We start from the raw sequence: 27,098 nt of genomic DNA on the forward strand, positions 1-27,098 counted from the left end.
CAGGCAGACCTCTTAAGCAGTCAAGTTATGTCTCCAACTGCAATTTGTTCTTACATATTTGGGGAATAAATATGCTCTTTTTCAAATAGAAAATAATTAATTTCTTGTTCTACTATTTCTAGGCCCTCACCTGCTGGGAGAAGAAAATACGGTCCAATGACAACTCTGTCCTCCTCTGGGGATGATCTCTCTAGCAGCTCAGAAGACCCAATTGCAAGAAACCTGGTTGCAAACAGCGATCCAAGTATGTAGATTGCCTTATATAATTGCCTTATATCATGCATATTTTAAAAAGACTTGCCTCTAGGGGCTTCCAATTTTTGGCATGTAAGGGATCAGGCACGAAAAGAGCTAAAGTGGTTTGTCCAGGTCAAGCCATTTGGTGAAAACTGGGAGAGGTGAACTCATGTTCCCAGGATCCAAAGTCTAGAATGTAGTCTCTACTTTGCATCCTCGTCTTAGGGTATGTGTCACTGCTCATTAGAGATTTCATCATTCCAAGAGTTCAAATTCTAGGATTTCTTCCAGTGTTCGACGAGCGGGATTATCCTGTTTGGGTGTGTGTCGTCCCCCTTAACAACAAGCCGACAGTGCTGAGAAACACCATCACAGTAGCAGGCTATTCTACGAGTCAACCTAACCTAAAGTTTTAGCCACATGTCCCTTTGACCTTCGCATATGGGTGTTGGGGATGCTGCCGTAGGGTCAAGGGGAAACCCACAACAGTAGGCGCCACTGTGCTAACTGAACTGGACTGTTCCCATGAGGAGCAGGGTCAAGACGGATTTACATATGGGAGGGTCCAAACTGGGGTGGCGTAGTGAGCAAAAGGACGATGGATTTAACCCAGATCTTGTGACTGGGGGTGGATGTTTGATTAATTTAGCATTCCATTCATCAATTGTTGCCGAAGCACTTTTCACCTTAAGTGGTATGGGTATGTCCAGACGTGGGTCCCTTGCTCGCTGTGCCCCTGGATTTAACCTAGCCTGACTGATGAGTGGTGTTACCCCGAAGCCAGTCCCAGGATGCTTGTTTCCGGTCCAGGGAGGACCCGGTTTGACAGTTTGGGCTGGACTGTTCCCATGAGGAGCAGGGTCAAGACTGATTTGCACATGGCTGGGTCGAAACTGGGGTGGCGTAGTGAGCAAAAGAACAATGGATTTAACCCATATCTCTTGACTGGGGTAAATGTTGGATTCATTCAGCATTACGTCCATCATTTGTTGCCACAGATCTGTGCTAACTGAGGCAGCAAGCATCACTGTAGACAGACATTACCCTTGGGTTCTTCAGTAGACACCTGATAAATTCAGAAACCCACTACCATCAAGCATCACTCTGCTATCTGAAACTACCAAGAATGCTAAAGAAACGTACCCATGCACTAGAGCCGACCACAAAATCTCCATGTTTGTAGCAGGTATCTCCTCGACATACAAACAGAGGTGTTAGGGGTGGTTCCAAAAACGTGGACCTCACAAGTTATGGTGCCCCTTTCTTATAGGAAAGCAGACAACAAGCACATGTCACATTGCCAATCCAAGTATACCAGCACCAAGAGACCATGTAAATGTAGATGTTGCACCATACAAGAACAGCCTAACATAAAGTCATGGTTAATTCATTTTTTAATCACAGTTCAATTGAGTGAATGTCTATGATTTACACTGCTTTTAATGTGAATATTTACCTTGCTTGTAAGTGCTACCAATTTTGGCAGCTGTGGAAATTGAAGCACAGAGAGGGTAAACGATCACACATTGTGGTCAGCTGGGATTCACAGTCAACATTTCTATTCTTAACTATGCTCAAAGTGAAAGAGACTTTGAGAGCCCACCGCTGAAACCTGACTTTCATGCAGTGCTATAATACATTGTAAGGAATCGGGAGATGTGAGTGATATTTGTACAGGTCAATGGACTCAAAGCGGCTTCTACCTCTACTGAGCTAAACATCAACATCATGCTTTGTTTACAAGTGAAACAAATTGATACTACATTAAAAGAGCAGATAGTGTGGCATGGTGCTGCTTTTGGATCCGTTAACAGTGAGGACTCTTGCAGAGGGTGAATATGGCACAGTGCAATTCCAGAATTTTTTTATTGTGTTCTATAAAAGAAGGCGAGGACTGTTGTCAAAAGTTCTTACTAAATTTTCTTCTGAAACAATGATCTTATTAGCATCATACCAGCAGTAGTGTCACATCCAAGGCGATTGCACATCAGTTAAAACCGCCTGTTGAAAGCCAATTCTCAAAAACAAATGGAAGCATTTTCAAGCTGAGGGTAAACATCAAAACTAAACCAGCATGTTACAGCACCAAGATTCACACCTGTGAACAGAATTGGGATCAAGATCCTTTTTAAATGAGAAAACTATAATCCAGCCCATGGAACCAGTATCTCAACAAATCCTCTACACCTACAGGATCGGGGCCAAAACTGGTAAAGAAGAACAAGACTTTAACTAATCACCAGAAAGAAATGATACAACCTACCTGCCTAACCCCTCTGCTAACGAAGGGCACACAGCGGGCACCCAGGAACAGAATCAGATGGAAATATGTAACGAGTTAGGTATATTAGCAACCTTGCCATTATCAAAGAAATATCTAAAAGATATGGAAGATACTTGCGTATGAAAGTATACACATTGCTCGATGTTTCAGGTGCAGTTGTTGACCTGTCATGGGGGAGTAGGTGGAAAAGAACAATAGTTACTTACCTGTAAACAGGTGGTTCTCCAATATTGGTGTCTTTCATAGATTCACATGCCTGAATCATTCCCCGTCGTCGGAGTGGGAGTCCCTCGGTACATAAAAAAGTAATAGTATGCCAAAAATATATAGCAAGTACCAGTTATACTAAACCAGGAAGTAAAGTAGCCCCAGCTACAGTAGAAAAAACTTCCACATTAGTGACCATCCCTGTCATTTTGTATAGCCCAAACTGCAGCCAATCAGGCAACAGCACCCACCAGAAGGTTCTCCCCAGAGGCTCAGGCTGTCAGATTTTCTCGCACGGAGTGATAATAAACCAATGTATCCTAAGAGCCTCTGAAGGGGAGGTGGGCGGGTGCATGTGAATCTATGAAAGACACCAATACTGGAGAACCACCTGTTTACAGGTAAGTAACTATTGTTCTTCTCCAGTATTAGGGGTGTCTTTCATAGATTCACATGCCTGAATCAGAGTAGATAGCAGTAAATATCCTTGCTAGTCCGACGCCATAGTAACCCAGCATGTAAAACTGTGCACATTATCATGAAATATATAAAATGCATTAATACAGCCCGAAGCATGATAGAATGCATCTAGTGAAGAATGTTCACACTAAAAACGGTATCCTAAGCGTCTGACTGCAGGAAAAAAGGAGGTGGGAACAGAGGCTCACCTTAGTTGAAAAGATTACATAGAACTGCTTGACACATGTAAACATCGGTCTCACTGGCTGCAACCAACAGTAGTGATTGGTGAAAGCATGCCTGTTAACCTAGGTTGTCGCTCTGCCGATGTGCTGGAGAAGAACTCCAGCAAACAAAGCAGTTGAGGAAGACAGTGCCCTGGCAGAGTGCGCTCTAGGGGCTGCTAGCAAAGCTGTCTAACTTGTGCATGGCAAAAAATCGATCGAAGCAGAGATCCATAATGCAACTGTTCGCCAAGATCCTGTTGGGTTTTAACTAATCGTACCCTAGTTAATAACTAATTGATCGGATCTGCGACATCGAACTATCCCATTTAAGTAGAACATTTGAAACTTCTCCTAATATCAAGTGAATGCAAAACCCATTTGTTGACAGTGGTGGAGGAAAAGATGTCTTTAAATTAACAGGCTCGTTCCGAAAGAAATTCCGGAGGCACTGAAAGTATGAATTCCAGAGCAACGCGAACCACCACAGAGTCATAGTGAACTGTATGAAAGGGCTGAAGAACCGATAAAACCTGAACCTAACTGACTCTAATATGGGAATGTCAAAGCCAAGAAAAAGAAAATGACACCTTTCAAGTAAGTCAATTTTGATCATCACTGAGGATAGGATCGAAGGATAGCATATGAACTGCGCTATTACCACATTGAGATGTCTCGATGGTAATTGACTAATTGGTGTAGGAAAAACATTCTGAAAATTCCTTTGAAAGATTGATTTATATATCTTGAAGAATAAAAAGATGTGGTCCTATCTCGTCGGCATCTGGAACTGCTGCCAATAAAAAACTATCAGAGTTGCATGAGGCAATCCTGAACTTGCCAGCTAAATGTTACTGTTTTAGGAGTAAAAGGATGAAGTCCAGCCGAACAATATCAGGCACCGCAAAAACATTTCCATTTGAGACCGTGTCCCTGTTAAGGCGAACACCTCCTTGCAAACCGCAGGGATTTTTAGATGGGCGAACCAAAGGCACTCAGGGGCCAGGCCCCTGACCTCAAAGATGGCGGTTCCTGGTGATAAACCTGGCCGCTCTGGAAGAAAAAACAGATCCGGAGGTGGACCCGACCGAACTGGTTCGCACTTCGAATGGAAAAAAGAGAAACTCAGTAAACCAGTTTTGACGAAGCCCTCAGGGGTAAAGAGGAACCCTCGACACCACTCTATCTTGTTCTTCCGCAGAACTTTGAGACCCAAAGGTATCGGTGGAAAACGGAAGCAGATTGAGATCAGTTGGACGACAAACGCATTTACCTGTAAATCTTTGTGGGGATGCCTCCACCTTCCGTCGAAGAAAAACTCACTCGAGAGTGGAAATTGCCGTCTTGCTGAGAGTGCCTGCCAGACTGTTTCTTGTACCAGGAACATGCAATCGTCAGAAAGTTGAGTGTGCGTTGTATCGCTCATGCCCATAGATCACAGGCTTCCTGAGGCAACAGAACTGATCTAGCCCTTTGTGTTTAGTGACATAGTGCATACCAGTTGTATTGTCTATGCGCCACAATACAGTTGTCTCCTTGAAATTATTGCGCAACAAAATTGGAGGGCAAAGAAGATGACCCTTCGCTCAGCAGAATGATGTACCAAGCCCCTTATTTGAGGGCTCCATTTGTCGTAGACCTTCAGCCCCTAAAAGAGTGCTCCCCAATTCCCGAGGGATGCGTCTATGGTAATTGTGCACTTTGAACTTTTTGAAGGAAAAAACACACCTTGTGTACAAACTTCTGTCTTGGATTCACCCAAGAAAAGACCTCTCGCATCGAGGAGTGATTGTAATGAGATCTTCAAATGAATCAGCGACCTGAAACCACTGGTATGCAGTTGCTTTAGCAGCTTTATCCTGTGCAGAAGGAAACCAACAGGATGCAGGTGGAGGTCATGGCCAGTTGAAATTTCGAGAATCTAATGAAATAGACTGTAATGTATGTAAAAGAAACATCCTGTAAGAGCTGCAGGCTTCTCATTCGTAAGAGACAACATACCGTTGTTGGATTTGCATTGATTGCTGTTTCTAGAAACTTCTGTGTCAGAACTAGGAATAATTGGGACTTGACATGGTATATTGATAAAAACCAGGCATTGAAACAGTGATCCTTCTTAAATAAACTTGTCTCAGAAATGATGAATGCGCATGTATTGCAGACACAGATAGGCTGCCAGGATCTAGATAAGAATCACGTGGAGTGGACCGAGAGTCCCAAAAGATAGGCCTGTGATAGAAAATGATTAAAACTCTGGAGGTCGAGTGCACTTGTCAAGTCCTCTGGCAGTAATATTTGAAAAACCTTCTTGAGGTACAACATTTGAAAAATTTTGCGCAGAGATGACGAAAAATCCAGCGCTACATTTCTGACCAGCTAGTTAATTGAGGAACTGAGAGGAAAAAAACCTAACTCCGTATTTGATTCAGAACCACTCCGACGGTCCCTGATGTATCCATAAGTAAATTTGTGAATGACTCGCGCAGATGAGGTGAAAGCGGTCACCATGAAGGCGTAGTAGAAAAGAAATTGCCAAATTCAAAAGCATGTCCTCATGACATCACAATTAGAATTCCCAACGGACAAATGGCATCGGTGACCAAATTAAATCCCAGAGATATTCCACCCTTATCCCCCTTGGAATGGACTAAGGATGGGCTCTAAAGTAAGTCGTAGTTTCCTGGAAAAACGATTTCCTGTATACGAATTAGAGTCGAATAGTACAGTTGTATACCTGATACTGGGTGGAACTTCTTGGAATAAAATGTGAAACCTGTCCTCGGGCACCACGAACGGGTTGATCCCCGTACTGTAGAGAACCGAAGGCTCGGTATTGTCTGGCCAATATGATGGCCCAGAAGGAACATCTATCAAAAGGTACGTCCATTATCTCAGTGTGAACTTGTGGGCGAAGAACTAAGGGTTCTTCCAACCTTAACTCCGCAACACAATGTTGCAAAACTTGGAGATGCAATGTGCACTGCACTGCGTTTTGTTAATGATGATCTCCTTCCATCCTTTTTGTTAAAAAATTCTAGAAGCGTCAGTATAGGGGTTTTCATGGATACGCACATTCCGTATCCCTATGTCAAAAATTGATCTTGTTAAGATAGCTAAAAGATTGCCTGCTGAACTGTGGGTGCAGCTCTTGTAGACAACTTCTCCTCCCAAACAATACGAAGCATTGACCTTCTCTGTAGTGAGAAAGTAGACGTCAAAGAAGAAGCAAGCTGCGAGGATGTCTCTTGGTCGCCCGTGCAAAAAATGGGTCTGATTGAAGTTGAGAGACAAGACAAGCGCGTTGAAATGTCTGGCGTTGGAAATATGTGCTTGAGGCTCGAGAGAGCCACCAGCGCCAATCTAGGCTTAAGCAGAGCTCAAACTCTCTGCCAATCTAAAATTTAAAGAGAAAAAACCTTCCGCCTCTATCCTGGTGACAAGGGCTTGGCGAAAGCGCGTCACCGTTCCTTACATGAGGAGGGCAATCCGCGAACATCCGCCGGAGGATAGAATAATAAAGAGACATGCAAGATCTCGCCAAAGGACAGGACATGGCCTCCCAAGAAACCTAGGCTAAGAGTCTGGCTAAGACTTAAGCCATTCCAAGAAAATATGGTGTCGAGTAAAACTACATCACTCCATCCGGAGGATCTTGCTGAAAGGATGCTAAGACTAATAAGTAGGCTACAGGAACACTGTACATAAACCCAACTGTTTCAAGCTTCGACAAACCTAACCATGGACTGGGTCCAGCATCAAAGAGGTCAACCAAAAAACATGACCCTCAGTGTCCACATAGGAAAAGTGTTGCAGCCTTAAACTACTATGGAGGTGACTGCTGATGCTGTCAGTTTACAAACCCTCCGTAGACGTACTTCTTGTCGTCAACGAAACTGGTCCTTAACTTGGCCAACGTTCAATAATAAAACTCACCATCACTGAGGATGATTGATTAACAGAGCATTTTGTCGACTTAGAATGTCGTCGACGAGTCTGCTATTAACTAAGCTGAACTGTCGTCAATGGCCAACTGTTTACGGACCTAAAGCTTGCGGGCCAACTGTCGATGTGACCACTGTTCATGGCCCGAATTGCATTGTTTATAGGTCCACTGTGGGCAGCCAAGAGATGCTGGGCCCACTGCCAATGGCCAACTGCCAATGGACCACCTGTCAAAAGGGCCACTGTCAGTGGCCCACTGGTATTGAGCCAACCGTCGCCAAAGCTTTCAGTGACTATGTCAGCTGAAGAGGTTCTCAAACGTCGACGAGGCTCTTCACCGTCGACGAGGCTCCTCACCGTCGACGATTGCACTTCACCGTCGACGAGGTTCGTCGTCGACAGAGCTCCCTCGTCGTCGACGAGGCTCTTCACCGTCGACGATTGCTCTTCACCGTCGACGAGGGACACCCTGCACCGTCGACGAGGCTCGTCGTCGACGGAGCTCCCTCGTCGTCGACGGAGCCCCCTCGTCGTCGACGGAGCTCCCTCGTCGTCGACGAGGCCGGTCGTCGACGAATCTCCCTCGTCGTCGACGATGCTTTCCGTCGACGATGCACCCCGCACCGTCGACGAGGCTTAGCGTCGACGAGGCAAAACTCGTCGTCGAGGCACACCATCGACGAGGCAAAAATGCACTCGAAGATGAAGCTGTTTGTTGATGAAGCTCTTTGACGGTTGCGCAGCTCCCTGCGACTTACAACCAGTGCATAAGAGGGCACTGTCAACAGGATCCTGTAGCCCTGTGACACCGTAGAGCACCAGAGACGGCAGATTGTCGTCGTAAAATACAAGAGCGTCTTGTCAACAAGCTGGCACGTTCTCAGAAGAAAAGTGCGCAGAACGAGTCTAAACGCCTGAGAGTAAATCTCGTGGGCGTAGATGTGGGAGGCAGACTCCGAGAGGTCAAAGACCCTTTACCTTTGAAGCCACCTCAGTTGGTGAAGTAAAGCCAACATCACTGCAACATTAAGGTGCCATATAAATAAAGAAAATCCTCCCACATCAGAAGGGGGGTAGAGCCAAATCACAAGAACATCCCCTTCTCATCCTACCATGTCAGCGACAGGCAGAGAAAATGATCCATTTCGTGAAGATAACCGGAAACGGTCTCAGCTTTCCACAAGCGACACAGGGTCAACAAATAGACTTCATGTAAAAAGACATCACAAAACTGTGAAATATGAAGAAAAAAATTTAATATAAATGAAGTAGATGAAGAAACTGAGCAGAGCTCAGGGAGACTCCCTTCACACGACGTGCGGTAAAAAATCTGACAGCCTGAGCCTCTGGGGAGAACCTTCTGGTGGGTGCTGTCGCCTGATTGGCTGCAGTTTGGGCTATACAAAATGACAGGGATGGTCACTAATGTGGAAGTTTTTTCTACTGTAGCTGGGGCTACTTTACTTCCTGGTTTAGTATAACTGGTACTTGCTATATATTTTTGGCATACTATTACTTTTTTATGTACCGAGGGACTCCCACTCCGACGACGGGGAATGATTCAGGCATGTGAATCTATGAAAGACACCCCTAATACTGGAGAATGGGGAATATCTGCTACAGACTGAGGGAGTGAATGGAGAAATAAAGAAAAGGCAGCAGGTGGATCATACAAAAACATGCCTAGAGAAGAGTAAGCCAGTTGGTTTCATAAATGTTACACTCACTTCTACTCAAAGTATTATTTATTTATTTATTCGTGTTATAAAGCGCACTATCACCTTGCAGGCATCCTGGCGCTAGGCGGCTCAGAGGCAGGGAGGGTGCATCGGATACATGGTCAAGCAACTAAGATTTGGGGAACAGCCAGGTTTTTACACTTTATCAGCCCAAACAAGCATAAATTCATGTCAGCCAAGGATTGAAGTAAATCATGTGCCATACAAGCCAAGGGTATTTAAGGGATGCCTTTTTGGTCATATTTGAGTGGTACATGCCCATGTCCCTAACTGTAAACATTTCTGCTTAGACTTACTAAATGGTACATAAGCGGAGCTTTACACCCAAGCGTAGGTGTAAATCTACAAAGTTTAATAAATGCATCAATGAATGGCACTGAAGTATGGTGTAGAGAACTGTCACCCCACTCTGAAGCAGTCTGCAAGTGGCACATGCATCCTAATAAACACCAATAAATGTATAATGCATTATTGAGCTGCTGTGACTCACTCATAGCACAATATGCAGCAGTTTTCTGTATTCTAAAATGATTGCACTATTTATAATACAGCGTGGTTATTCCTATTGCAGCTGATAGTTAAAAAATGTATTTGCCGAGCAGGAAGGTTCAGGGAAGCAAAAGAGCTTAATCAGAAAATCCAGGGGTTGTCAAAAACAATGCAGCGAGGTTCTGTTGTGTCTGAATGACAATGACAAATACCACAGAATTCAACACATTTTGAATGAAAAAGTTTTATCATAAAAGATTCCAATCTAGTTGAACTTGTGAAGTGCCAATTTTGTTGAAATGCATATTGTTAAAATGGAATCAAATTGCTGTAACCTATGTGTACTGTTACCGACTAAGGGCCTGATTATGAGTTTGGCGGTGTGGGAGCGGACCGCCACACCACTGGCCCGCTCCCACACCGCCGGCCGCCTGCCAGATTACGAGTTATTTGGTGGTCTGGCTAGCTGGCGGCGTGGCGATTCCCGCAGCAATGCAGTACAGAGGGTCAAATGTGAGTCTTAGAACTGCACCGCCACAGGACCACCAATGCACATTCCTGAATGGCATGGACTGTGCGATCCATGCTGTGCAGGAACAGGGGTGCAAGCACACAGGGGGGAACAACATGTGCCCCCCCTCCATGCATCCCATTTGATTCCTCACCGCCAGCAATTTCATGGCGTGAGAACCACCATGAGATCGCTGGTGGTGATGAAACTCGTAACATGCTTGGTGGTGCAGCAGCAGCACCACCAACCATTTTGAGGCCTCATGACCGACACACCACTGCCAGGGATTGTGGATCCCTGGCGGTTATGGTGGTCCTAGGCAGGTCCGACCGCCATACCCATTATAGGGGGGCCGGACTGCTGTTTCGGCGGTCCCTGACAGACACTGCACCTACACCACGAGTTTGGTAGTCCCATGGACTGGTAAATGCTTAATTAGGCCCTAAGTATGTGGTCCTTTCTATGCTAATATTTTCCATTGTAGCAAACGTTTGAATGATAAAGTATTTCTCCATCTCTAACAGTCCCAGCAATAGGCACTCTAGAGTTTTTCTTTGTCTGATTAAATCAGTTTGGGTTTTGAGATACTTTGGTACATCTTTCACCTCACAGCCCCCTAAAACCTACTTTTTTTTAAATAAAGCATTTTGGACTATTCTGTTTTCAGGCAAAAGTTAGTTAGAAATTATTGGTGCCTAGAGACCTTTCAAACAAGCATTTGCAAAGCCAATAGGTCTCGTTTATGCAAGAGATATTGAATTTGTCAATGTTTTTTAGCTATGCTGTATGCCAGCTTGGCTGCTGTTCAGCAAGGCAAAAAGTTAGTGGCGTAGAGGAGAGAGGCGGGGAGAGTTGTGTGCCATGGAGTGGTGTAGAGTGGAGGGTTGTTCAGTGGTGTAGAGTTGAGAGGAGTGTTGTGGAGTAGAGTGAAGTGTCGTAGAGTGGAGTGAATTGGAGTGTTGTAGAGTGGAGTGAAGTGTTGTGGAGTAGAGTGCTGTGGAATGAGGTAAAGTGTCGTATAGTGGAGTGGAGATTCATAGAGTGAAGTGCTGTGGAGTAGAGTTGAGTGTCGTGGAGTAGAGTGCCATAAAGTGGAGTGGCGTACAGTGGAGTATATTAGCATGATACAGAATGGAGAGGAGTAGAGTGGTGAGGTGTAGAATGGATAGAGTGACTTGGAGTGGAGAGGCAAAGACTGGAGTGGAGTGTCATGAAGTGGCATCAAGTGTTGTGCAGGGGCATAGAGTGGAGGGTTGTTTAGGGTGTACAGTTGAGAGGAGTGTCATAGAGTGAAGTGTGGTGGAGTGGATTGGAGTGTCAGAGTGGAATAGAGTGAAGTATCATGCAGTAGTATGGTGTAGAGTGGAGAGGAGTAGAATAGGGTAGGGTGGCGTAGAGTGGAGTACAGTGGATTAAAGTAGCATGACATAGAATGCGGAGGTGTAGAGTGGACTAAAGTGAAGTATCCTGGAGAGGCATAGATTTGAGTAGAGTGGAATAGAGCGTCGTACAGCGGAGTAGAGAGTTGTTGAACAGAGTGTTGTAAAGTGGAGGGGCGTAGAGTGTTGGGGTGTAGAGTGTTGTAGAGTAGAGTAGCAAAGAGTGGAGTGGGGTAGAGTGTCAAAATGTAGTGACAGAGTGTCACAGAGTGGAGAGGGATAGAGTGTAGTGTACTGGAATAGAGTGGAGTGGCATGGAGTAATATGTCGTAGAGTGGAGCAAAGTGGCATGGAGTGGAGTTGCGTTAAGTTTCATGGAGTGTCGTAGAGTAGATTGGCATAGAATGGCTTAGAGTAGTGGAGCGTAGTGTGGAGGGGAGTAAAGTGTTGTAGAGCAGAAGGGAGTAGATTGCCGAAGAGTGTTGAAGAGTGGAGTTGAGTGTCAGAAAGTGGAGTGGCAAAGAGTGTCGTAGAGTGCAGTATGGTAGAGTGAAGTGAAATGTAGCAGAGTGGAGTAGCGTAGAGTGGAATGGCATAGAGTGTCATAGAGTGGGGTGTAGTGTTGTGGAGTAGACTGGGGTGGATTGGAGTGTCGTAGAGTGGAGTACAATGAAGTGTTTTGGAGTAGAGTGGCGTAGAGTGGCGTAGAGTGGAGTGGTACAGAGTAGAGTAGGGTGGTGCAGAGTAGAGTAGCTTGACATAGAATGGAGAGGTGTAGAGAGGAGTAAAGTGGCATAAAGTGAAGAGGCATAGAGTGGGGTAGAGAAGTGTCGCAGAGTGGAGTAGAGTGTTGTAGAGTCGAGTGTCACAGAGTGTAGGGGCATCCAGTGTCGTAAAGTGGAGTGTCATAAAGTGTCAAACAGTGCAGCAGGATAGATTGACGTGTTGTGGAGTGTAGTGTTGTGTCATAGAGTGGCGGTGAGTGGCACAGAGTGGAGTGGCATAGAGTGGAGTGGTGTGGAGTAATGTGTCAGAGAGGGGAGTACAACGTTATAGAGTGGAGTAGGGTAGAGTGGAGAAGAGTGTTAGAATGAAGTGGCGTGAAGTGTTATGGAGTGTTGTAGAGCAGTGGCGTAGAGTGGAGGGGCATTAAGTGGAAGGGAATAAAGTGCTGTAGAGTGGAGGGGCGTAGAGTAGAGTGTCGTAGAGTGGAGTTTCCTAGAGTGAAGTGTAGTAGAGTGGAATAGCATAGAGTGGAGAACAGTGGCATTGAGTGGAGCAGAGTGTCTTAGAGTCAAGTGTTGTAGAGTGTAAGAGAGTGTCGTGGAGTAGACTTGTGTTGTGTAGAGTGGACTGGCATATAGTGTAGTAGACTAGAGGGCTGTAGAGTTGCATAGAGTGGAGCATGCATGGTATGGTAGTGCACTACCATTACAGACAACACATTTTCAATTGAAGGGATTGTTACATTTGCACAAGTGATTATTACATTTGCACAGACATACAGTTTTACTGCTAAAACTATACAGCACACAAACGATAATGTGTGAACACGGCATCATCAAGTGTACTGATTTTTTTGATTCTATTAAAATATTTGTTTCCAGCACATTACAAAACACGTGTGCTTCACTTGTGCTTCCTAATCCTGACATATTCAGAAATATTAGTGCAGTTCATTTATAATTCCCCTCACAGCGAAAGAAAAGTAAACACCAAGTTCCCTCAGAAGACAGAGCCTAATATGTGACCTTTGTTTTGAAAGCACAGAGAATGTGACAAGATACAAACAACATTTACAGGCTTGTTTTTACAGAAAGCAACAACTCATGGAAGGATAACGTAAACAGGGTCTACTCCACAGGAGGGACAAAGCCGAACAAGTTACTTACCTTCGGTAACACCTTATCTGGTAGAGACTCTATCTTAGCCGCAGATTCCTTACCTTAGATTATCCCCAGGCGTCAGACTAGATTCAGAATTTTTTCTGAAGGTGGTGTAGTTCGCCTCCGCGTGGCATCACCGACTTCATCCGCGCCGGAAGTGACGTGCTCTGTGCCTATATAAGCGACATTACCAGTGCTCATATGGCAGTTTCTTTTCATGACTTTCCACACCAGAAGCACAGAACCACGAAGAGTATGGACCACTGGTATGTGAAAACTAGGGCCCTAAAAGGGGGAAAACCCTAAGTCTATAAATCTGTTCGCTGAGTGGGGAGGCTGAGTATTTGATAAGAAAGCTGCAGCTAAACAGTTTCTACCAGATAAAGCGTTACTCAAGGTAATTAACTTGATCTTCAGATAGAGACTTCTAGCTGGAGATTCCCTACCTTAGACTGGATAACCAAGCAATGCCTCCCTGGAGGAGGGCCTGTGAAACAATATGACACTAGAAAGTCCTGCAGTACAGAGCGGGCAAAGTGCCCATCCCTAAGGATCTGACAGTCCAGACGAAGTGCTTGGTAAGTGTGTGCAGAGATGTCAAGGTGGAACGACAACTCTCTTTTAGGGTGATGGACTGGCCTACATGAATGGGAGTGACACATTTTTGTAGGAGTGTAGCTCTAGTGTGAAGGACCAGCTTGTCTGTGAAGATGTTGAGGTACGGAGGCTTAGATGATAATGCCTGGAGCTCAATGACCCTACGGGCAGATGTTTTTGCCACTAGAAAGGCCGTCTTGATAGTAAAGAGCCTGATAGGACAGTTGTGTAGTGGACTGAAAGGAGCGCACATCAGAAACATCAGAACTAAATGTATGTCTTGCTGAGGCATGATGAAGGGTGAAGGTAGAAACAAGTGTTGAAGACCTTCCAGAAACCTATGTACAATAGATCTGGCAACTGCAGAAATGCTGAAATGGCAGAAAGATAGTCTTTTAAGGTACCTAAAGCAGAGCCCTGCTGGTCAAGAGAAATAATCAACAGAAGGACCTGAGAAAGGGGGGCAGAACGGGGGTCAACCTGTTTTTCTTCACACCATTCCACAAACTTGCCCCAATGGCAGGCGTAAACCATCTTAGTGGAGGAATGCCTGCCTGCCAAAATGACATTACAGTCTTCAGGCGGAAGGTCGAAAGCTGGCAACTGTCGCTGCTCAATCTCCACGTATGAAGGCGGGGTGTTGACAGGTTCGGGTGGAGAACCGTCCCCTGCTGACCTTACACCACCTCTGGATGGAGACATCATTCATGATTTGCTAGGCATTTTTGGCTGAGTTTGTCCGCTCTGATTTTCAGAGATCCCGTCAGGTGTTGACCCACCAGGGAAATTACCTGACGTTCCAGCCACGTCCAGAGACGCAGGGCCTTTTGACCCAGGGTCCACGACCCCACCCCACCCTGTTTTCTACAGAAGCACATGGCGGTGGTGTTGTCCATGAACACCTGTACTAGCCTTTCCTTGATGGAGGGTAGAAAGTCGTTCTGAGCTGAAGCTCCAACAGCTGGATGGGGAGTCCGGATTCCGCTGGAGACCACAGGCCTCTGATCTTCACCACTCCTCCAGATGGCCACCCAAGCTCAGGAGTGACGCATCGGTCACCACTGTCAGATTTAGTTGGGTAATGGAGAGGGGTCTGCCGTTGACCCAATCACGGTTCGTTAACCACCACTGCATATCTTTTGCAAGACTCTCTGAGATCTGGACCATGCCAGATAAAATCCCCTGATGCTGCACCCACTGGAACTTCAAGTGCCACTGCAGAGCTCGCATATGCCAGCGGGCACGTGTCAGAAGCAGGATGCGTGAGATCATAATGCCCAGCAGCCTCAGAGTCAGTTTGACCGAAATCCAGGATAAAGGCTGAAACATTGGTATCATAGCCTGAACTGGAATAACCATTCATGAGGATATGCCCAAAACTACACTGTGTCCAGAACAACTCTGATGAAAGGGAGCGTCTGAGAAGGGGTCAGGTGTGACTTCGGAACATTGATACTGAACCCCTCCAAGTGCAGGTGGTCCGCCGTAGTCTGGAGATGGGAGATGATTGCAAAGGACAAGTCTGTCTCCAATAGCCAGTCATCAAGATAGGAGAAGACTGGCACCCCTGATCTTCGCAGATGAGCTGCAACCACCGCCAACACCTTGGTGAACACCCAGTGGTGCTGGTAAGGCCAAAGGGGTGTATGGTGACCTTAAAGTGCTCGTGGCATACCTTGAACAGCAGGTGACTTCTGTGGGCAGGCAGGATGGGAATGTGGAAGTATGCTTTCTGCGTGTCCAACGCTACAATCCAGTCTCCCGGTCCAGGGGCAGACAGGACTTTAGCGAGCGTGATTATTTTGAATTTCTCCTTTTTAGGAAGAAATTGAGAGGGTGCAGGTTTTGAGAGGGTGCAAGAAGGAATGGGGCCTCCCAAGAAGGCCCCCGTCCTTCTTGGGAACCAGAAAGTAGCGGGAATAGCAATCATGACCTACTTCTGATTACCGCACCCTCCCTATGACTCCCTTGGCCAAGAGAGCTGCCACTTCCTGATGCAGTAAAGAGATATGGTCCTTCGTGAGCCTGTCACAAGTAAGTGGCATGGGTGGAGAGCTAGTCATGAAAGAACGCAAGTAGCGCCTTTGGACAATCTGGAGACCTCAGTGGTCAAATGTTATCGACCACCAGTGGTGCAGGTGATGGCATATTCTGCCTCCCACTGTAGGCCTATGATGGTCGGAGAGCAAAATAATGAGGCTTGGAGGTTGCCGCTGCAGAGGGAGTGGTGGACTGGCCTAACCTCTGGCTACCTGTCCCACAGGGTCTGTGGGTACCATGGCCTTGGCCACGCAGGGGCTGGGAAGCGTGTGTGCCGCGGTGGCTGGGCAGGTAGAGACACGGCTGGAAGCCCCTTCTATGCATTGAGCCCACCTTGTCTCCTAAGAGGTGGGAGCCATCAAAGGGCATGCCCATGAGCGAGGGCTGGACATCCCCTGAAAAGCCAGTGGTTCTCAATCAGGCGTGGCACCTGATGAAGAAACTGCTCTGCCTTGTGAGTTGGTTGTATCCAACCCACAGCTTATGGTGAACCCGTTAGCAATAGCTTGGGAGAGTATGGCTCAGGCCTCCTTCGAGACCATAGGCAGCACCCGCGCAACCGAATCCTAGAGTGAGTGGAAGTATTGATCCAGAAGGCTTGTGGTGTTCACTGACCACAGTGCCAAGCTGGCGGTAGAAATCATCTTCTACCTTAAGATATTCAGCCTCTTGGATTCCCTGTCTGGTGGAGCGGTAGGGAATGTGCTAGGATTTAATTTGGAATTGGAGGCTTGAACCACCAAGCTCTCTGGGGTGGGGTGTTGGGTGAGGAAGTTGGGGTCCTTTGGGTGGGGCGATGGCTGCAGTCAATCATCCTATTCACAGTAGCCCCTGTTCAGGGTTTGGATAAGGCTCTGAGTAGGACATCCGTGAAGGTTCATTAAAAGCGAAAAGCGGTTTGGAAGAGGTGACTCCCAGTTGAAAGCACCTCCGTCAAGATTTTTGTCTTCATGGCCTCGGAGGGCAGCTGAAGGTCCAGGACCTCAGCCGCCCTCCTCACCACCATTGTAAATGAGGCTCCATCCTCCATAGCCACGGTAGAAGGAGAGACCAAGCCAGTCTTTGGGCAGGTGTCCAGTCCACTGGCATCAGCAAATCCTCACACCAGTTGTCCTTATTGGGTTCTAGGGACTGGTATTCATAAGAGTACACTGGTCCCTTTTGATCTTCCCCAAGTCCTAGCACATAGGAATAGGGCTCAGGCTCCGGCCAGAATAGAATTCCTCCAGTCATCTTGGATGATGCACATCGGGCTCCATATCGTAGTTGAAGATAAGAACGGGAGGGTGACGCTGGGGACGTCGGCAGTGGGACTGGCACAGGGGAAGGTCGAGGTGACTCGACTGGCATTGGTCTGAATCCATTCATAGATCCAAGGGACCTGACTGGCGCCAGGGGCAAACCTGCGGAAAAACAGTAGGGGCCATTTCTGACCCCACGGAGCTCGAAGGCATACCAGTGGCCTTCCAAATATGAGGTACATGGTCTCATAAAACTCATGGAGATGGGCAGGGGTTGCTCTGGCTCCAGGAAACTCGGGGAGACAATTAGACGGTCCAAGCGCAGGCTCAACCGGGGAGCCAGGCCTTAAATACCAATGTTCCCTCCTCATCTCGTCGGATGACCTCAATGGACGGGGTGAAGTTAAAGATCTCTTCAGCTTCTTGTTTTTCTTATTTTTTAAGGGACAACTTCAACTGCGACGATGATCAATGGCTCTGCAACTGATCCCGGGACCTTCCTCCTGACTGGGTTCAAGACTGTTATGGCAATGCACATCGAGCAGCAAGGAGGTTGAGGAACAGCTCACTCAAGGCCTTGGGGTGCATGGAATGACAATCAACACAGGTCTTGGTGTTGCGGTCAAGCTGGAGACACCAGAGGTAGACGAGGTGTGAGCCCACCACTGACATTTGCCGGTGACAGGCACTTCAGGGCATAAAACCAGCTTTCCTCGTAAACATCCCTGCCAGGGGTAGCTCTTCTCTGGATCTGTGCTGACTGCCGTAGAAAGAGAAGAAATGGCATTAGTGCATTGGGGTGGCGCCTATAAAGGCACCACCATATCACTTCCTGCCTGGAAAACCCCACACTTAGCATAATACCGGCACCTACCAGCGCGCAGGGCTACTGCTCACGAAAAAATTCTGAATCAAGTCTGACGTCTGGGGATAATTAGAAGGTAAGGAATCTGCAGCTAGAAGTCTCTATCAGATATGCTGGACAGCCTAAAACAAATTAAGCAAGCAAATAGACAGCAAACAATGGTGAGTTGCAAAACACCAAGCCGATGGTAGAAAATGGGCGGAATACATTCCCAGGGCAGCTTTAGAATGTCCCCAAGAATCTTTAGCAAACCAGACAGCTAGGCTGTCTAGTAGGCTTTGACTTAAAAAGGTGTAGTGCACTATATAAGTGCACAATGTCAAGCCACACTACCAAATTTGCAGTAGTACTCCTGTTCTGTTGCACTGTCTCAAGCATAAATGTAACATATTACAGTAAATGTGTTTTATCTCACAATGTGTGTTGCACCAATAATAGTGTATGTACCTTGTAATTCCACCTCTTTAATTGTAAAACATCCTCATTTATGGTGATTTTGTCCAAATAGCTTGACATACAGTCATTTATACTGAGTTTCCCAATGCATTCTCCCGCAGACTTAACACACAGGACCATGTACAAGTGTGTTGGGACACAAATATTCCATGCTTGGTGGACATGCGCGTACCCCTTCCCTGAGTGCGTGATGAATGTGAAATGGGTATCCTGATTTTATTTGGCCCATACATCACACTAATCTATCACGGAGGCCTGGCATGTCCTTTGTAAGTTGAGGTCCAGAACGCATTCAGTGACATAGAGGTGCTCAAAAAGCATACCCGCAGGGTAGGCACTGGACTACCGTTCATGTCCTGTGTGTATCACATAAAGCGGTAGTGGATGTGTTAAGTGTTTTGGGGAAAGAATCGTGTGACTGGACCTTTTTCCCTCTTATTTCTCTATGTTGAGATCCTGTTAGTGCAGTGAGTGTGTGACTCGTGTGGTAGTAGGACTCTGTGTTGGGCGAGTCTTTGTACTGGGCCAGTGGGACCCATTTTGGATGCCCTTGGTTTAGCATGTCACAAGATAGAGGTTGAGAACAGCTTCTCCAGACAGTGGGGGTGTATTGCCTGCATTCATTGGTATGGAAGTTGGAGACCAAGGCAGTGAAACGAGGGAGGATGGAGACAGGGCTACCTTTAGAAATTCAGTGGTGGCTTTGTTAGCAAAGAGTTGCTGAGTGGGAAACATCCTACACAACGAAGTGCGAACTACGACTTACCTGAACAACGATGTTAACAACGAAGAATCTCATTCAACGAAGTCCAGAACCACGAAGGCCTGAACCACGACTTTTGGGAACAACGTGGAATCACATATTACGGAGTCCATGCCAGAATTACAACTTGTTTGTTTCCAGGAAGTATGTGTGGCACGTCACTTCTCTCCGCCTCCATATCCCTCATCTTCACTTTGATTAGGCAGTGTTGGAGTGTTACGTCACTCATCTCCGCCCCCTCACCCTTCCGAACTGCACAGTAGTGAAAGTGCTAATGCCTCACATTACCTCCTCGTCCTGTCTTCCTCGCCACAGTAATTACCCATGAGCCTCCGGCTCCACACAGAACTCCAAGTATAAAAAAATCGCTCTAGTCTCCCTCTCCCTCCTCCAAGATGGCCCCCAGTGGCTCCAGCCAATCCTATAAAGGGATACAGATACAGCCAACCGACCTGTTCTTTTTTTCTGCACTTCTCCGAGTGCTGTGTTCCCTGCTGGTCAGGTGAGTGATTGTTGTTGTTTATTAAAGTCTGGGGTCTTGCTTGAGCAGCCCCTTTTTGGCCTTGGGTATTTCGGTGGGGGATGTGATGTCGTTTTTATTGTTTCTTGAATCAATATGTTTCATTTTGTATTTTTACATGCTTTTATTCCCCATTCGTTTGCCTCCGCGCTCCGTGTTCTGCTGTAGCGGACCTTGGGGGCGTTTGTTTGTTTGTTTGTGCTCGGTCGCTTTGGACCTCGCGCTGTGTAAAGGGCTCCTGTAGTCCTGCTGAGCGGGAACGTTTTCGGGACTGCTCTTTCCCGGCCGCGCGTCATGCTGAGCTAACTTGGCGCGGCCGGGTGCGGTGATGTTCGGGGCCGGTGGCTCCTCCTCCCCTCCGCTTACTTTATGACGCGTCTGTGTGTTGTTGCTTGTCGATGGGCGAGATGTGCTCAGACGTGGGTTTTGGCTTTAGGCGAAGCGCGCCGGTTTACATGCGCTCTTGTTCTATTAGGGGGCGTGTATTATGGTGATTGGGACGGTTGCCTGGCGACCTAGGGTCCTTTTTTACCGGCCGTGTAGTTTCACATATGCCTGTGTTTGTTCGAGTGAACATTTGGCGTGATGCTTATGCTGTGCCTGATCCTGGCTCCTTCTCAGTGAGTTCTACTTCTGGGATGGCGATTCCCTTTATGGAGTTGTGGCAGCGCATGATTGACTTTGCTGTGGCTGCTGCTTTACAGTGTCAGGGGCCCGTTCCTGCTGTGGAGTGGGCCTGAGTTGATGACGCTTTGTACAAGGGGCCGTTCTGGCGTTGGTCCTTGGGCACATTAACAAGCGTTTGGTGTTTTCCTGATTCTGTGTCACCTCTTGCAGATGATTTATTCTCTCCGTATCTGCGCCCTGAGCCTGGATCATTGCCCCTTCATTCTTCAGTTTTGAGGGTTCTGGAGTTTGTGTGGCTGGTTGTGGACAAGGGTTCCTTTCCGCGTTTTTTGTGTAAGGGGAAACCCCTGCAGGATTTTGCTGTGTACTGCCCCTCCTCGTTGGAGGTTGATTCCTTGATGGACAGCGTGTCTTCTCAAGGGACTGTTGTTTCGGTGGTTTCTTCTGCTGTCCCGGTTAACCGTAAGGTGGATGGTGCGGTGATGCGCACTTTTGCGGCTGTGAATTTTTCTGTCAGGGCTGCTGCCTGTTCGCCTTGCACGATCCAGTCTTTGCTGATGGATTTTCAATCTGTGGCTGTATGTTGGATCAGGGGGAGGATGCTTCTTCTGCTCTGGAAATGCTGGAGTGGCATGTACGCCTGATGTCTGATGTTCCCTTTGATTCATTGGGGGCGGGCGGTTTTGGCAGCTGGGTCATCTGTCGCTACCTGGCGTCAGTTGTAGATTCGTTCCTGGTAGGCTGATGCTGCGCAGTGGAGTCTCCTGGTGTTGATCCCTTTTTCGGGTATTCTTTTGCTTGGTCCTCCTTTGAATGACATGGTGATTACTACTGAGTTGGGCCGTAAGCTCATTGCTCCTGAGCGTACTGGTTACTTCCGTGCCTTTGATTCCCAGCATGCTTTTGGTCATTCTAGGAGGGGACATGCTGGGCTTACTAGTCTTGACTGGATCGATCCTGGTATTGGTCCGGTTGGGGGTCGCCTCACTTGATTCATGGGCTCTTGACACGAGACTGTATCAGTCCAATGGGTTCTTCAAGTGGTTTCAGAGGGTGTACTTCTTGGGTTTACCCGGACTCCCCCAGACTGTTTCAGGTCCGCGCCTTGTCCCAGAGACCCTCTAAGGCGGTTGGTGCTTTGGAAGGCATTTGTTTCCCTGATGACCAGTCATGAGGTGATTCCTGTGTCCAGCGTTCTGTTACGGTTGGGAGTGTATTCCTTCCTATATTATTGTGTCCAAACGCACCGGGAATCTTCACCCTGTGATGGGCCTGATGTAGGTCGAGGCTTTTATCCCGCGCCAGTATTTCGTTATGGTTTCACTACAGTTGATCCTTCCTCTGGTGTCTCAGGGTGTTTCCTGGTGTCTTTGGTCTTGAGAGATGCTTGTATGCATGTGCCTGTTTCATCCCGTCTATCAGCGGTTTCTCCGGTTTGCGTCCTCGGTCGTCATTACCGGTTCCTGGTATTGCCTTTTGGTTTCTGCTCTTCTCCCGGGTCCTTTTCTATGGTTCTGGCTCCTCTTGTTGGACTCTTGCATGGGGAGGGCATTAGTGTATATTCCTTGTCTGGACGACACTTTCATTTCTGCTTCTTCTCTTTCTATGGCGGTGTATCATGTCCGGGGTGTGTTCCTGGTTCCTACACGGGGATTGGCTTTCGTTGGGGTTCTGTTCAAGACTCATTTGGGGATGGTGTTCCAAACCCCTCCCCGGATTCTGTCCCTGATGTCTGATGTTAGTCCCCTGTTGTTGGGGCATTCTCGTCCTGTACACCTGTGGTTGTGGATTCAAGGTGTGATATCGGCCTCTTTATTGACGATGCCATGGGCTCGCCTCCACGTGTACCCGGTGGTGTTCCCACATTTGGTCGCGTCAGGACCCCTGTTCCCTCGATATGGGTGTTTTGGTTCCTATGTCGGTGGGTGTTCGGGTGGTCCTGAGTTGGTGGTTGGACGTGGGTCATCTGTCCGGGGGCCGCCCCTTTCTGTTTATTCCCTCCCGCGTGGTCGCTACCGATGCCCGCCTGCTGGGTTGGGGTGCTGCTCGGGGGGATTCGGCGACTCTGGGGGTTTGGCCTCAGTCGGTGTTGTCGTGTTCCTCCAAATGCGTGGTGCTGAGGGCCGTCCTTTTTGATCTGCTGGATTCTCGGATCTTCTTCGGGGTCTCCATGTGCATGTCCGGTCGGACAGTCGGGTGGTGAGGTCTTATGTGGACCGTCAAGGGGGATGCAGGGTTCGTTCCCTCAGTTGCCTCAGCCGTCTGTTTTGTTGTTGGGCGGAGGTGAACCTGGCGTCCCTATCTGCCATTTACCTGCCGGATCCGTCGACCACTGTGACGGATTTTCTGAACCTGGTGTTTCCTTCCATGGAGTCTTTGTCCCTCACACTTTTGATGTTCATGGGGTGGCGGAGGTTGTTTGGGTCTCCGATTGTGGACCTCTTTGCTTCCCGGGCTGTTGCCTGAATCCGCTGCTTTTGCACGATTGTGCCTTGCGAGGATGCTTGGTTGGTGGATGCTCTGTCGTTCCTTCGGCCTTTCCCCCTGTTCCCCTGTTTCCGGCGGTCTTGCAAAAGATCGAGAGGAAGGGATCCTTTCTACTTCTGATTGCTCCGGGTTGGATCCGTCGCACTTGATATCCCCTACTGTTGGAATTGGCTGTGTCTCCAGGGTGGGCCTTACCATTCGTGCCTTACCCTTTGTTGGGTCCTCTTCTTCCTCTACCTGTGTTACGTTCCATGGGTCTGCGGGCCTGGCTCTTGTGTGGGATTCTCTGAGGCATGGAGGTTGCTCTATGTCTATGGCTGGCGTCTTTCTGCAATCTCAGAAGCCTTCTACTCTTAGGTCCTACGCTAAGCATTGGGATTTCTTTGCCTCTTGATGTGGTGTCACAGGCTGTCGTTGGCTTCTTTGGACCCGGCTCGGATTCTGGGTTTTTTACTTGATGGTTTCCTTTTGGGCTTGGCCGTTTCCACTCTCAGGGCTCATTGGGCCGCCATTCGGGCATTTCATGTCCTGCCTTTGGTTCGGATTTCTCCTTTGATGGCTCGGCTTTTTAAGTCGCTTTCTTTGCCACGTCCCCGTCCTTTCTTATGTTCTCCTCCTTGGGACCTTACTCTGGTATTGCGTTCCTTGCTGTCGGCTCCTTCGAGCCTTTGGTGTCGGTGGGCCTGAAGTTCTTGGCACTCGAAGTGGTGTTTCTTGTGGCTCTTGCTTCTGCCTGGCGTATTGGTATGCTGGGTGCCTTCCTGCGGTCTGCTCCATTTTTGGTCAATTTGTCTGATCGTGTAGGCTTGCGCCCTCATCCTACGTTTATTCCTGGGGTGGATTCTTAATTTCACCGTTCTGCTGAAGTGGTTCTTCCATTTCTTTGTCCTGATCCTTCCTCGGCTGCGGATTACCTTCTCCGCCTGTTGGATGTGCGTCGTGCATTGTTGGTTTATTTCTCATGCACTCTTTCCTTTTGTGGGGTTGACTTTTTGTTTGTCAATTTTGGTTTGTCTCGTCAGGGCCTGTAGCCCTCCCTGTCCACTGTCAGTCGTTGGATTATGGAGGCCATACTATTGGCTTAGGTTCTGTTTCTGTTCTTCCCCCTCTTACTGTTCTGGGTCGGTCCACCGGATCTGTTTCTGTATCGTGGGCCGCTTTTGAGGGGGTGTCCATGGAGGATGTTTGCCGGGCGGCCGCTTGGTCGTCCCCGCATACTTTCAGGTCCCGTTGTCGCCTTCGGATTGGGGTGGGGTTTCTGTTTCCTTTGCCTCTTCTGTACTGTCGGCTGGGATTCCTTGAGGTGTATATTTCTGAGGAATATTTGTACCTCTTGTGTTTGGATATGTTCTCTACATGATTTCTGTGGAGTGTTTTCCTTGCATGAAGCTGATTGCTTTGGTATCGGCTCATGGGTAATTACTGTGGCGAGGAAGACAGGACGAGGAGGTAATGCCCCGGTTACTTACCGGTAATCTTCATTACTCCGAGTCCATGTCTTCCTCGCCACAGTATAGTTTCCCTTCCCTCCCGGCCCTGGCGGTGGCTTCATGTCTGCGGCTTAGTTTCTCAGGTCGGTTGGCTGTATCTGTATCCCTTTATAGGATTGGCTGGAGCCACTGGGGGCCATCTTGGAGGAGGGAGAGGGAGACTAGAGCGATTTTTTTATACTTGGAGTTCTGTGTGGAGCCGGAGGCTCATGGGTAATTACTGTGGCGAGGAAGACATGGACTCGGAGTAATGAAGATTACCGGTAAGTAACCGGGGCATTAATCTGTGGCACATCAATCATTTTCGGCCTCCATACATTTTGAAAAGCATTTCTTAAATCATGCTGGGGGTCAACGTGAACTGCAAAGGTCATCCATTACGTCTAGTTTGCACCCTGGCTGACGGACTACAAAGAGTGTTGGGAAGTAGTCTGCTTTCATCCTGCTTGGTTGTACGATGTGGGAATTCTATGGAATTAACAAGTAGGTCATTCATTTGTATCAATGAATTTGCAAACGTTAAAAAACAAATCTGGTGTTTTGTTTTCTAATATTCGTGGTATTACATTTGTATTTAATTTGATTTAAACATTTTTACTTCAAGACACGGGTTGTAGGTATGAAATGGGTAATGGTTTTGGAAGTAATTTAATTCTTGTTCGTCATGTTTTTTAAAATATTACTTTAATTTTGAAAATACGTTTTTTAAAGTAATCAAACCGAATTACAAAATATTAATCTATGATTACTTTTTTTTTTTTAAACAAGCGCATACTTAATTTATGAAAGCATTACGAGTCTAATGTCCTTGATTGTGCTTGTGTAGAGGGGCACAGCTTGAAGTGTTTGTGTTCGTTACTTGTTAGGTGATTAAGAAGATAAGACTTTCATCTCACTCTACTTGATTGTGCACGCTGATGGGTTTAAATATGTTTATTTAAGAGAATATACTGGAGTCAATTAATAATGTGCAGTTTAAAATATATTCGTAGTTTAGGAAGTCGTGGTTAAATAAGTAGTGGTTAAACATTGTTCGTTGTTTAACTTTCGTGGCTTAGGAAGTCGTGGTTTAGGCAGTAGTTGTTTAGTCATACATCCTTGCTGAGTAGCTCTCCCTGAACAGTGCCATTTGGTGGATGGCAGTAGTGAAGGGTGGGACTGCACTTTCTATTGTTCATGGTGAGGACATTTCTATGCAGGGCCTACCCTTTTGTTTGTGATTCGGGAATGCTGAAGACAGCCTGATGCAGAGTCCATGTTGTGTCCATGATTTGGATACCCATGCTTGGAGCCAGTCTCATAGCTACCTGCTGAGAGAACTATCATTTTACACAAAGGCTGTGTCTGAGGAACAGTCTGAAAATTGACATTAGAAAGAGAACCAACCCAAACCAGTTCTGAAACCTTAAACAGTAGATCCACATCCCCTGCCTGGAAAATGTGATTCAAAGAGAGATCCAAACCACCCAACTTTGTTCCAGTTCCATGTTCTTCTTCACCAAGGAAGTGAGTGCTTCACATAGTACGCTAAGACCCGCAGAGCAACCAGGGCTGGTGTCTCCCTAACAGCCAATCTCCCAGAGGTGAGGAACATTACCTGAAGTCTTCATCTTCCGCTGAAGGAGCTGAGGGTTTGTTGGAAGTGCATAGAAACCTGCCTTTCCATCTGCTGAGAGAGGCAAGTAGCATTGCTGGCCAGGTAGAAGGATATACTGTCCAGCAGGAGACGCCCCTCTAGATACTGGTTTGAAGTAGATCCATAAAATTTTGCTGTTCCAGATAGCGAAACCAGGATCAACCTGTGCTGTGAAGACCCCCCACCATCCCGGTTGCTTTGCATGGGTCCTGTGTGAGTCACACCAAGACTGTTACTGAGCAGATACTACTGTGGCACCTGACTGCTTGTCAAGAGCTTGAAAGACTAGTGCTGCCAATGTTGGTGTGAGGGAGAGTGAAGCCGCATCCCCTGCTGAAGCAGAAAGCCCTGCTCAGCACAGAGACTGCAACTGCCAAAGGTGTACTACCACAGATGACTCTACTTGGAGGCCTGAAATAAAAAATCTGAAACCTTGTCTGCAACACACAAGGAAGGTCACCTTTGCATATGACGTGTGCTGCAGCGCAGTAGTGCTTCGCTTATCTGATCCTGCAAGCACTGTCCCAGGTTGAGGCTGCTGTCCCAGACTGCACAGGAGAGGAGCCGCTGCAGTGACGGTAGTAGCATTACCTGCATCCGCAACTGCTACAGTTGCTTTGCAAACCGGCAACGGCTTAACCTGCACCTGGTACGAGAGACTAAAACATGCATAAGAGTCTCCTGCGCATGCTTGAGACTTGCCAGAGGGATACAGGACATTGAACTAAGTAGTGTTCGACGTGGGAGACAATCTGACCCTATCTACTTGTGCCTGATATGTGTCTAAGCCATAGTGCATTAAAAGCTGTAGACTACAATCAGCTAGAGAAGGCACAGGCAGTGTGTAGGTGTAGCACCTTACTGTTAAACACAACTTGGAATACAACCCTGCATTATGTTCTTATCTTATTTTATTTATTTATTTTGAAAGTTTTATAGAGTGCGAACAAGACCCTTGCGGATATCAGAACGCTTTACAATAGGTAAGATTAGTTATACAACGAATAAATGCAGGTAAA

General features: G+C 47.2%; 1 protein-coding gene across 4 annotated transcripts in view; it reads left to right on the forward strand.

The window, feature by feature from the left end:
* The window catches only part of GMIP (GEM interacting protein), a 353,361-nt gene that overhangs the window by 287,844 nt on the left and 38,419 nt on the right, over positions 1-27,098 (forward strand). For all 4 annotated transcript variants that reach the window (XM_086961370.1, XM_086961381.1, XM_086961391.1 and 1 more), the window contains one exon: positions 123-244. In XM_086961370.1, coding sequence (XP_086817496.1) covers positions 123-244 — 122 coding nt within the window. The remainder of the gene's footprint in view (positions 1-122; positions 245-27,098) is intronic.

This window comes from Lissotriton vulgaris, chromosome 1_1 (genome assembly GCF_964263255.1).
Source record: "Lissotriton vulgaris chromosome 1_1, aLisVul1.2, whole genome shotgun sequence".
NCBI classification, from domain to species: domain Eukaryota; kingdom Metazoa; phylum Chordata; class Amphibia; order Caudata; family Salamandridae; genus Lissotriton; species Lissotriton vulgaris.